The sequence below is a fragment of the Mastigoproctus giganteus genome, chromosome 4 (genome assembly GCF_048544385.1).
Source record: "Mastigoproctus giganteus isolate SK-2022 chromosome 4, ASM4854438v1, whole genome shotgun sequence".
Taxonomy (NCBI): domain Eukaryota; kingdom Metazoa; phylum Arthropoda; class Arachnida; order Uropygi; family Thelyphonidae; genus Mastigoproctus; species Mastigoproctus giganteus.
The window spans coordinates 89,066,306-89,079,064 of NC_143578.1; the positions used below are offsets into that span (position 1 = coordinate 89,066,306).

A 12,759-nucleotide genomic window follows, 5' to 3' on the forward strand; every position below is an offset into this window, starting at 1 on the left:
GCAGTACAAGTAAACACGTGGGTTGTGTTAGGGTAGCTAAGAATAGGAACATGTGCATGTATACTTGCGTGTACACCAATGCTAGGAGTTTGATAAATAAATTTCAGGTATTGCTCAAAACATCAAAGGCAGATATTGTTGGAATATCAGAGACGTGGTGTCACACAGATATAAGGAATGCAGAACTGGAATTTGGAGAGTACAATGTGTACATGAAGGATAAGACAGGATAGGAATGGAGGAGGGGTTATGCTATTAGTTAAGAACCACATAAAATCCAAGGAAGCGAAGCCAGTCTAAATCGCTGGACAGTGCAGTGTCGAGTAAGTTTGGTGTGGCATGAGCATTGGGAGATCAAAATTGAGTAGGAGTGTGTTATAGGCCTAATGAGTATAATAAGAAACTGTACAGGGAAATAGAGTGGGCCAGTAAATCAGTCTTATAATGGGGGATTTTAATTTCCCAGATATTGACTTTTATTTGTGGGTTGGTCACTCATACACTGGCAAGGCTTTTGTGGATTTATTAGATGATTGTTTTCTACATCGGCATGTTCAGGAGGTATAAAGTATGTTCGTGTCAGACGGCACCTGGGATTTCTCCCATCTATGCATGTGTTCGCTGTATCGAGGACAGTACACTGTCAAACCAGAGACTTGAAAGTGTGTGGGCCATGTCTGTGCTGTGTAATGTGTTGTGCCCATTGTTTGTCCAGCTTATTGGCTGCCAGGCCCCCTAGTGGGACCCGACATTGCGAAAACCCTGCCACGTGTAGGCTAGCCAGGTGTGTCCAGTATCACAAGTTGCTCTCACAGGTCCTGTCACCTAGTTTCCTGGGATTTCAGTGGCTAGAACCTAAAAAAAAAAAAATTTACACATTTGACATTAATGCTTTATGGGATTGCTGTTAGGAAATCACTGGTTGGGGTTGATCGCTAGACTCGGTTGGTTTAGTAACAGAGGGGAGACTGAAGACTCGGGGCAAAACAGATAGAAGAATAGAGACGATAGAGTAGGCATCCCCAAAGAGGTCAGTGGAGCCGAGCTCCACCAGGCGAAGTATGGGGGGGAGACAGGGAGGGGAGGAGACAGAGACCTGTATCCTCCCTCCCGTCTTGGGATGGGGTTTTAAAGGGAACCAGGTTAGAGTACCTGTTCGGGAGGCAATTAGAGGGAGTAATACTCTTGATCTGATTATCAGTAGAGATTCTTCATGCATCAAGAATCTGCAGATAAAGGAACCACTAGGTGGCAGTGATCACAGTGTGCTGAAGTGGGATTTACTCAAAGAGGTAACTACCAATCAGGGGTAAAGGGAAGGGTTTTTGCTTTCGTAAAGGTGACTACGGTAGCATGTACAGAGAAGGGCAACAAGATTGATGAGGGGAATGAAGGGATCCTCTTACCAAGAGAGAGGCTTAAGTTCTGCAAATTGCAGTGGCTGGAGACTAAGCACCTGCACGGTGATCTGATTAAAGTGTATAAGGCCTTTAATGGGTTAAGCCCGCTGAATTCTGATGGGATACTTCCACTTGTTCAGATTACGAACCTAAAGGGGCATAAATTCAAATTAAGAACAGACAGATGTAGAATAGATGTGCGGAAATTTGCCTTGAGCCAGCAGGTGGTTAATTGCTGGAACAAACTTCCATCTGTCGTTGTGGAAGTTGATAGGTTAAATAAATTTAAGGAGGAACTGGACAGGCATTTGGAGGGAATTGTGTGATTTTTTTTTTTTTTTTTTTTTTGGCTGATGCTACATAAACTTTCCTGCATCACATGCCACTACTACTACGGTGGTCTCAGGCAGTATTAAAAATCTATACGGTTGAACCAACTGATGTTACCAACAGCAAATTCAAAATGGGAGGCATTCAAAGAATTAATCTTGGAAGCTACTATGCTTTACATACCAACTAAGAAATATTGTTCAAGGTAGACCTAAATGGATGTCAGATGAACTAATGAGACACGTGGCAGAGAACAAAAATGAATGGGATACATATAAATTAATGGGTGACATGGAAGCCTATGCTAGATATAAGCTGGTCTGTAACCAAGTCACAAATGAGATTAGGCAGATTATGAGAAATCTTTGGCAAAGGATGTAAAGAAAAACAGCAAAGAGTTCTTTACCTGTGTAAACTCTAGAAGGAAAGGGAGGAATCAGATTGGTCCACTGGATATTGATGGTTCAACTGCTGATCCTGCTCAGGTGGCTAACAAACTAAATGAGTATTTTGCAACTACATTCACACATGCAGAGTTATTCAGGGAGGGGTGAATTAAACCCTGGCAGTGAGCTAGATGATTTTGTAATAACTGAGAGGAAAGTGGAGGAGAAATTGTTGAAGATAAACATAAGAAAGGCACCTGGGTTGGTGGGAACTATCCAGTTATATTAAAGGAGGCAGCAAAGGAAGTAAGCAAACCCTTAGCCATAATTATGAGAGCTTCTTTGGACTCAGGAGAGGTACCCATGGAGTGGAGATGTGCAAATGTGATCCCAATTCACAAAGGAGGATCAAAGAGTGACACAAGAAATTATAGACCTGTTAGTTTAACTTCTGTTCCAGGAAAATTATTGGAGGCACTCGTTAAAGAAGCACTGCAGGATCATCTAGACAAGACTTCAGTTATAGCTCGGACACAGCATGGTTTTGTTAAGGGAAAGTCTTGTCTAACCAATTTGATTGGATACTATGATGTGGTCACAAAGGAACTGGATGCAGGGAATAACTTTGATATCATATATTTGGATCTTAGAAAGGCTTTTGATACTGTTGCACATGGAAGACTGCTGAACAAATTGGAGCAGTGTGGCATTGGAGGCAAATTGTTGCTATGGATAAAGGGATGGTTGAGTGGGAGAAGACAGAGTGGTAATCAATGGACACTTCTCATTGTGGACTAATGTTATTAGTGGAGTCCCTTAGGGTTCAGTGTTGGGTCCATCCATTGTTGTTTTCTGTATTTATAAATGATATTGATAATGGTATATCAAGCTTAAGGTCCACGTTTCCAGATGACACGAAGGTTGGCAGAGGACACCTTTGCAGTGTTAAGGACACTAATGACAGTATGCTGCTGCAACAGGATCTAGAAAAGTTGAGCAGATGGGCTGAGAGGTGACAAATGAAGTTTAACATTGACAAATGTAAAGTACTACATATGGGAAGCAGTAACCCCAGAGTAACGTATCAACTCAATGGTACTACACTGACAGTGGTAGAGAACGAAAAGGCCCAGTAATTGTGCAAGCAGATATGAAGTTTTCTCAGCAGACTGTCTGTAAGAGTAACTCATGATGTCTTGTCAATGATATATAGGAATTTTTTAGCAGGGATAAGGAAGTGATTATTCCCTTGTATAAGGCAATGGTCAGGCCACACCTTGGGTACTGCATACAGGTCTGGAGGCCTCATTTTAAGAAGGATGTAGAGCTGTTGGAAAAAGTACAGAGAATGAGTACAAATTACAGTGTCTGGAGACTAGGCACTTGCGAGATGATCTGATTGATGTGTATAAAGCCTTGAATGGTTTGAGCATGCTCAATGCTGATGGGACTCTTCCTGTTGCTCAGAATAATCACCTGAGAGGACATAAATTCAAATTGAGGAAAGACAGATGTATGATAGATATGCAGAATTTTGCATTTAGCCAGCGGGTAGTTGGTTGGTGGAAGACTTCCATCCTTTGTTTTGGAAGTTGATAACCTAAATAAATTTAAGGCTGAGCTGGACAGGTATTTGGAATGAACGGAGGGGTGAAATGGGAGCGTTTCTTTTTTGGCTGATGCTGCATAAGCTTGCTTTCTTCTTCATATGCCTATCCTAATGCTAATTCTAAGAAAGCAAGCTTATTTAGCATAAGCCTAAAAAAAATCCCTTCCCGTTTCACCCATCCATTCACTCCAAATGTTTGTCTAGTTCAACCTTGAATTTATTTAAGCTGTCAACTTCCACAATGACAGGTGGAAGCTTATTCCAGCAATCAACCACCAGCTGGCTAGAGGCAAATTTACGCACTTCTATTTTACAACCGCCTTTTCTCGATTTGAATTTATGCCCCCTCAGATGCAGAATCTGAGCAAGAGTAAGAATCCCATCAGTATTGAGCTTGCTCAAACCATTCAAGGCCTTATACACCTCAATCAGATCACCTTGCTGGTGCCTATTCTCCAGACGCTGCAATTTGCAGAAGTTATTATTATTATTATTATTATTATTATTATTAGCCATATGGTACAAGGAAGCCTGAAGCTTATGCTGCACCAGCCAAAAAAAAAAAAAATTCCCGAGTTACCCCCTGTGTATGTGTGTGTGAGAGAGAGAGAGAGAGAAGTAGAAAGGCATCACCAAGAAAGAGAAGAATGATGATATCCAGCTCAAGACCCTGGGTTTGCCAAGCCCATACTCACCAGATGTGAGCCCCCGGGGATATTAAGCCTACCTTCATTAACAGCAACTCTTCGTTCCACTCACTCTCATTGCCCTCTCTGTACTCATTCTAGTAACCCAACATCTTTTCTAAAATGAAGCCTCCAGACCTGTATGCAGTACTCAAGGTGTAGCCTGACTATTGCCATATACAAAGGGATAATCACCTCCTTATCCCTGCTTGCAAAATTCCTGTATCTCATTGACAAGACCCTATGAGCTGCTGTGGCAGCCTGTCTGCACTGCTCAGAAAACTTCTTATCTGACAGCACAGTTACCCCCAGATCTTCATCCTCCACTACTCTGAGTTTAGTACCACACAGTTGGTACGTTACTCTGGAGTTACTGCGATCGATTTGCATTACTTTGCATTTGTTAAACTTCAGTTGCCACCTCTCAGCCCATCTGCCCAACTTTTCTAGATCCATACAGAAAACAACGAGACTAACACAGATCCCTGGGAACTCCAGTAGTAACATTAGTCCATGAAGGGCAGTGTCCATTGATTACTGCTCTCTGTCTTCTCCCACTCAACCATCCTTTTATCAATTGTAGCAATTTGCCCTTAATGCCATACTGCTCCAAATTGTACAAGACTACGTGTACAGTAGTTTAAATAAATAAAGTCTTTACTATTTTTCCTTGCATCTTTTGCCAAAGGTTTCTCATAATCTGCCTTTGCTTGCCTAACCTCCTTTGTCACTTGATTACAGACTATCTTATATCTACCACACACATCTGTATCTCCTGATAATTTATTTGCGTCCCATGCATTTTTATTCTCTGCCACAAGTCTCTTTAGTTCATTTGCCATCCATTTAGGCCTAAACCTTGAACAATATTTCTTAGTTGGTTTGAAAATCCTAGTTGCTTCCAAGATTAATTCTTTGAATGCCTCCCATTTTGAATTTGCTGTTGGTACCATCATCAGTTGGTCCCACCATGGAATTGAAAAGCTATCTGATACCACTATAATCACCTGTACAAAAGCAAAAACCCTTCCCTTTACCCCTAATGGCAGTTACATGTTTGAGTGAATCCCACATCAGTACATTATGATCACTGCCACCTAGTGGTTCCTTTCATCTGCAAATTCTTAATGCATGAATAATCACTGCTGATAATCAGATCAAGAATATTACTCCCTCTGGTTCTCTCAAACATGCTGCTGTAGAAAACAATCATCCAATAAATCCACAAAAGTCTTGCTAGTGTGGGACCAAACCACAAGTTTCAGTCTATATCTGGGAAGTTAAAATCCCCAATTATAAGACAATCTGATTTACTGGCCTGCTATTTCTCTGTACAGTTGTTCATTGCACTCAATAGAGTCATTAGGCCTATAACACACTCTTACTCTCAAACTTTGCTTTCCCAGTGCTTACACCAAACTAACTGAACACTGCACTCTCAACTGGATGCACTTCCTTAGATTTTATTCATTTCTTAACTAACAGCATGGCCCCTCCTTCCTTTCTATACACATTGTACTTCCCAAATTTTAATTCTGCATTCCTTATCTCTGTGTGACACCACATCTCTGATATCCCAATAATATCTGCCTTTGATGTCTCAAATTTATCAAATTTATTTATTATACTCCTAGCATTGGTGTACATGCAAGAATACATGCACCAATTCTTACTCTCAGTTACCCTAACACAGCCCATGTTTTTACTTGTTCTGTGATGACTCCCAGCAGTCCTTGAAATCCCCAGCAACTTGCTTCCCGTGCTGCAGCTCATTCCAATAGAACCAGTGCAAGAATCACTTTCACCTCTGCCTGTGGCTACTGTTAATCTGTGAATCCCCCCCTCCCCCCCAAGCTAGCAATTTTCCAACCAACCTAACACTGCCTCGGTAACATCAGCAAATATTCTTGTACCCTTTCTGTTTAAGTGTATCCCATCCCTGTAGAAACAATATCTCCTGTTAACAAATATTAAATAGCATATTGACGGTTTGAAGTTTTATCTATGAAGTTTTGTCTTAGTTGTTTAATGAATAACTTGATTGACTATTCCTAGTTTTATTTCTACTTATTATTAGCCATGCCTGACGATAACTGCTATTACAAAGACCAGTTCTCTCAAATATTTTTATATGCTTATTAGTAATTTCAATTTTCTAGTAAAGTAACCTGCATGGAAGCTATATGATCACCCTCTAATAAACAACATATTATTACTTTTATTGAAACTGTACAATATATACTGTTTTTTTTCCTTTTTTGTTATAGAAATCAACTAGGAGAACAATTGCCAAAGGTGTTATATGATCATATGCCCATTATTTGGCTTAAACCATTCATAAAGAAAGAGCTGAAGGAAAAGGGTCGATACAAGTAAGAATCATATTCACAACCAGACCAAACTATCATTAATTTATAAAAATAAAATGTTTTTAACTTTCAGAAAATTGTTTATACACAGAAAATTCTTACAGACAGAAGAAAGGAAAAGAAGCAAAAATTATTCACTTATATCCTTGACCATCTAGTGAATATGCAAAAAAAAAAAAAAAAAAAACCTGAAAATGGTGCACTTAAGTCAATGGAAGAATACACTCTTTTACCACATGTTGGGTTATATCTAATATTTATTGAAATGTAATCACCCCAATGCATATTTAATACAAGATATTTTTGCCTATGCTCCTTCAGCACTAACTAAATGCTGGTGAAGGGATTGTGGTGCAGACATAGAACTGCAAAGTAAAGCATATTTATAGATGCATGCAGCTTTTAAGTCTATGTCACATCTGTGGAAACCTTTAACATTACTACATATAATAGGAGATGTTAAACTGACGAATTTCTTTATATTTCTGAATCAAACTGATCACTATACCCACTTCTAAGAATCGTAAATTTGTCTGGCTCTGAACTCTGACACTAATACTGTCTAAGGAAAGTACCAGTGTCTGATTTCTCAATATGGCTATAGTAGCCCTGGTGCCACTAAACATCCAAACATGGATGTTTAGTGGCACCAGGTTAACTACTTTGTCAAGTCCACTTTTATGAGTGGAGTAAACAGTAACAACATTTCAGTTGGGTCAACTGGCCTTTCAGTGATATTTTTGAACCACCTAGACCAGTTTCTTCGAATGTTGACTTCATCTGTTGTCCCATTTTCCCAAAAAAAACATGGCATTTGTTTCTTTCTTATTGGACTGCCAACCGACCTTTTGGTATTCGGATCCAAGGGCTGTTAAATGAACTAAGCATAACAGCAGACCATGTTGCCCAGTAATCATGACCCTTCTACCCTGGCATGCCTATCTGTATGCAACTTCTCCTTTAAGATCTGGGGGGAAGGCTGCTACACCATCAGCTGTCTACCAACAACTCTTTGCATCACATTAAGTGCAATATTCTGACTTCCTGCCAGTCTACACCGATGGCTTGAAGCCAGAATCATATGTGGGATCATCTGTCGTCCTCCACGCAAAACAGTGTCCAGCAAGATTCCACAAGAAGCTGGCATATATGCCGCAGAGTTGCATATAATAGAAATAGCCCTTGTTCACATTAAAGATAGTGAGTGGCAAAGGTATACAATATACAGTGGATTCTGGTTATTTGGGGCAGCCGTTTATTTGGGACAAATCTTAAAGAACAGAACCTAATCGAGAAAATAGCCAGGGGTTTAGTTTTGGAGAACATGCTGTTTAATCAGGGCAAGGAGACCGCAGCACTTGAGATTACCCTATGATTGTCTCCAACCATACCACGTGGTTCAGTCAGATTTCTGAAGGTCACAACCATAAAACAATAAAAACAATTAGCAGTCTCCTGTTTATTGGGCTTTTCTGTTAGTGCAATCTATTATAAATGGATAGTAAACTCGATCTTATTGAATTTGTGATAATACCGACAGCTGGATTTCTGCGGGTTATTATGGTGCAATGTGTTTACCCTTCCATGAAATCTTCAATCATATAAAAAAAATAAATTTTCAGAATCTTCTCTTCATTCCTATTTTTTAAACTTTGTAGCTTGTTACTCCATTCTCACTTGCGTGTATCGTGTTACTTGCAATTTGTATGTGCCGCGTTCTTTGTTATTGATTGCTTATCTTTTTTACTGCTTTAAATTTTAACCCCACCCCCCCCTCTCCCAAATGTAAGTGAACAGAAATAGCAACTAGTTAGTATGTACATATTAAGCTATGCACATAAGTGTAAATCTATTTTTATTTTGCTAACCTGTGGAAAATATTCTTCCGATTTTCATGTATCGTTTAATTTTGTTAATTGGTAAGGTAATAAAGTGTAAATTTGTACTTAATATATCTTTACTTTTATAGCCTGTGGATAATATTCCTCCTATTTTTGCTAATTAGAATCACCATTTAATAGAATTAAAATTCAATTCAGAAACGTGATCACAATGACTGACGCTTACTACATATCGTATAGTGAACAGTACTTTACTATGCTGACTCCATCATAATGTGATTTGATCATACAGAAAATCAAATCGTAAAGCTGTATTTTTAACTATTTTTACATGAAACTTCGCATAATTGGGGCAGCTGCTTAATTGGGCCAAAATGCACTAGTCCCGATGTGCCCCAAATAACAGAAATCCTCACTATATGGATTCATCAAACATGTTATATGTTCTATTATAAGTGAGGTTAACCTTCATCCAGTCCTGTCATGAATACGGCAGATTCTTTTATCTCTTGTCACTTCAGAATTTGACATCCGGTTCTGCCTTATCCCAAACCAGATTGGGATCTGGAGAAAATAAATTAGCTGATACCGCTGCAAAAATCAGACATTTCCCCTGGATAATTATTGCCTGTTGGTCCCCTATCCAGACTACAGGGGCCCAGAGTGCCAAGCGATATTAGTGACCACAGCTCCTTTTCATAGTGATTATCTGGTATGCTTTACTGTAAATACATTTCTCCTGAGTTTCACAAGTTCCTTAACTCTTGAGTATTAGAATTAAATAGATCTATTCAAATAATATAACCTAGAAAGGAAAGTACATTTTTTTAACCCCCTTTTTATACTTAGTTAATACTAACCTTCTCTTTGCTTGGGTCACTATGTGGCTGGTAACCTGGAGAAAAAAAAAAAAAAAAGAATCTCCCCAAGCCAAAAAGAGCAAGTCATGAGTAAATCAAACTCTGACTTATCTGGGCTGGCAGATTAATTTATTAAAGCTATCAACTTCCACGGATGGAAGTTTGTTCCAGCAATTAACCACCCGGTGGCTAAAAGCAATTTTCTGCACATCTATTCTACAACTGTCTTTCCTCAATTTGAATTCATGTCCCCTTCAGGTTCGTAATCTGAGCAAGTGGAGGAATCCTATCAGAAATCAACCCAAAGAATTCAAGAATCACCTATTCTCCAGCCACTGCAATTTGCAGAACTTAAGCCTTTCTTGTTAAGGGAACCCCTTCGTTCCCTTCACCAATCTTGTTGCTCTTCTCTGTACATGCTCAAGCAACTCTACATCAGTCTTAAAATGAGGCCTCCAGAACTGTACGGAGTACTCAAGGCGTGGCCTGATCATTGCCTTATACAAAGGGATAATCACTTTTTCCCTACTTACAAAATTCCTGTATATCATTGCCAATACCCCATGATCTGCCCTGGCAGCCTGTCTGCATTGCTCAGAAAATTTCATATCTGACTGCACAATCACTCCCAGATCTTTTTAATTTTCTACCACCTTAAGTGTAGTACCACACAGTTGGTACATCTGGGGTTACTTCTACCCATAAGCAGTACTTTGCATTTGTGAATGTTAAACATCAGTTGCCACTTCTCAGCCCATCTCTACCCAAATTTTCTAGATCCTGTTACTGCATCCAAAGACTCCTGTCTGTGACCACTGCACTGGCCATGACTATAAAAATTGTAATAATAGTAACCAGCAGCCAAAGTGTGCTACATTTAAATCAGCTAGGCTGTCTGCTTACCTACAATAGCATCAGGGGTGTCAACTGATACATTCTCAAACCAATTATGGGTAAGATTAATAACATGGGAGTGACCAGGGCTCTAAAGTTTGTCCAATTGAATGCTCAGAGAGCACGCACAGTTGTTGATTGGATCAGGCTTAAACTAGAGGAAAATAATATAGCTATCTTGATACTTCAAGAACCCTAAACTCAAATGGTACAAGGATACCCAAGAGGCTATAAAATTATTGAACACATCAAGTGTCCTTTCAGTGGCAATAGTTCTTAAAAATACTGACCTGACTGTCAAAGGTGGTCACCTCTGCTCTCCAGTGGCAGTGTGTGTGCACACATCACCAGTGCAGTGAGTCAGTTCCATATCTCATTGTACTGTAGACCTGGTAAAGGCATAAATCACAGCATTCAGTACCTTCAGACTTGTCACTATTACCAAATGCCAATATAATAGTTTGTGCTGATGTTAACTGCCAGTCATCCCTATAGCCATGCAGAAAACAGACAAGGCACCCACAATGACCAAATTGTGACAGAATTCATTGCTACTGCCCCATTATAGGTACTAAACAAACCTCATAATCTACCTACCTATAGTAGTACTATGTGGGAGAGTGACATTGATATCACCCTTGCCAAAAATCCCATAGCATACAAAATAAAAAAACTGGCGTGTCCAGCCAGCCTTGACAATATCAGATCACAGAGCTATACCTTTTACTCTGAACAGGCAGTTACAGACAACCCAACAGCAACTGATGGATATAAAGCAGTATAATATAAAGAAAGCGAATTAACAGACTTAATCATAGCAACAGAGCTGCAGCAACAGGGAAATGAGCAGTCTAGATTGTAAAATTATAGTCTTGACTATAATGAATATAGTCCATAATATGACTATATTCTGGACTATAAAATTGCATATCCTATGCAATGAATATGACTGAAATACTGACTAGAACAACAAACCTGTCTGTTCCTAAGGAAAAAATCCAGGAAGCAGGTAGTCCCCTGGTGGTGCCCTGATCTGACCGTTTTAAGCAAAGGATCCACTAGGCAAGGACACTTTCAGAGGGCCCGAACATCCTGGACACAAAATGAGGTTGATGCCCCAAGAGATACCTATAGGACTCTCAGGAACTCATACACTACTCTCATTAGACTAAAGAAAAAGGAATCCTAGCAGCACTTGTCGGGGACTTCTGGAAATGCCAACCCGTGGGGAGTTGTGTACAGAATAGTCACCAACAAGCTGCCAAGAGATGTAGTGGAAACCACAGTAAAACCAAATGGAACCCCAACACTGTGTTGGGCTAATAACATATTAGATACTATCATCCAGACTGAGAATGGGGATTATTCCTCCTACTCAGTGTCATAATTAAGGATAATACTGAATACAGAAATGCCAACATTGAACCAATATTCACAATAGATGAACTACAAGCAATCCTAACTAGAACTAAGAACAATAAATGACCTGGACATGACCTCTTAGAGGCAGAAATTAAGAAATTTGCAGAAATAGACAAGCTAATAAACTTGTACAATCATTGCTTAACAGAAGGTAAATTCCCAAAAATTTGGAAAATAACAGTGCTCAGGTTGATTCTAAAGAACCCTGAGAACCTACAGAACCAAAGTCATACAAGCCCATAGTTCTCCTCCCAGTAATGGGAAAAATATATGAAAGGCTAATCTACGACAGGATATCAACTTCCTACAGTGAAGCAGGAAACCATTCAGACAATCAATACAGCTTTAAGCAGGCTAACTCTATGGAGGATGCCATGCACCGCCTACTTACAACAGTACAAAATACAGAGGAAAAATACACGTTGGCCATTTCAATTGACTTTGCTGGGACATTTCATTCACTCTGGTGGCATAGCATCCTTAGGAGAATCTGCCAGACAATTGTCTCACCTGTATCGGGTAATTGAGAACTACCGCACAGACAGAAGTGAGGTAGTTCTTGGTTCACACAAGGTTCAAAGAATTGACATATGCCCTGTGCCTGCAAGGTTCAATCCTTGGCTGTTCTTCTGGACAATTTGGTCTTGGATGTATTTCTGGCCTTGGATCTGGGCTCGGTGGATAGACTAGCCTTTGCTTACAATTTGATTCTCCTTGTAAAAGGTAATACAAGAGTGGTAGTAGATCAAAGATCCAATGCATCCAAAAAAAATCCAAAGATCCAAATAAAATCAATCCTTTTGAAAGGAAAATTAGACATAAGAAGACCTCTGCAAATCAAAACTAATGCAACAACAATTAAAATACCTGGGGAGTTGTTTTTGATTCAAAATTAACTTTATATCCCCATTTGGCATATCTGGCAAAAAAAAAAAGTGAGAAACTAAGCAGGCATGATTGCA

At 39.5% G+C, this 12,759-nt stretch overlaps 1 protein-coding gene across 1 annotated transcript in view; it reads left to right on the plus strand.

Moving 5' to 3' along the window:
• Positions 1-12,759, plus strand: part of LOC150086891 (dynein axonemal heavy chain 7-like) — a 1,233,418-nt gene that overhangs the window by 1,217,959 nt on the left and 2,700 nt on the right. The window contains exon 62 of the mRNA XM_090372313.1: positions 6,679-6,783. Coding sequence (XP_090228439.1) covers positions 6,679-6,783 — 105 coding nt within the window. The remainder of the gene's footprint in view (positions 1-6,678; positions 6,784-12,759) is intronic.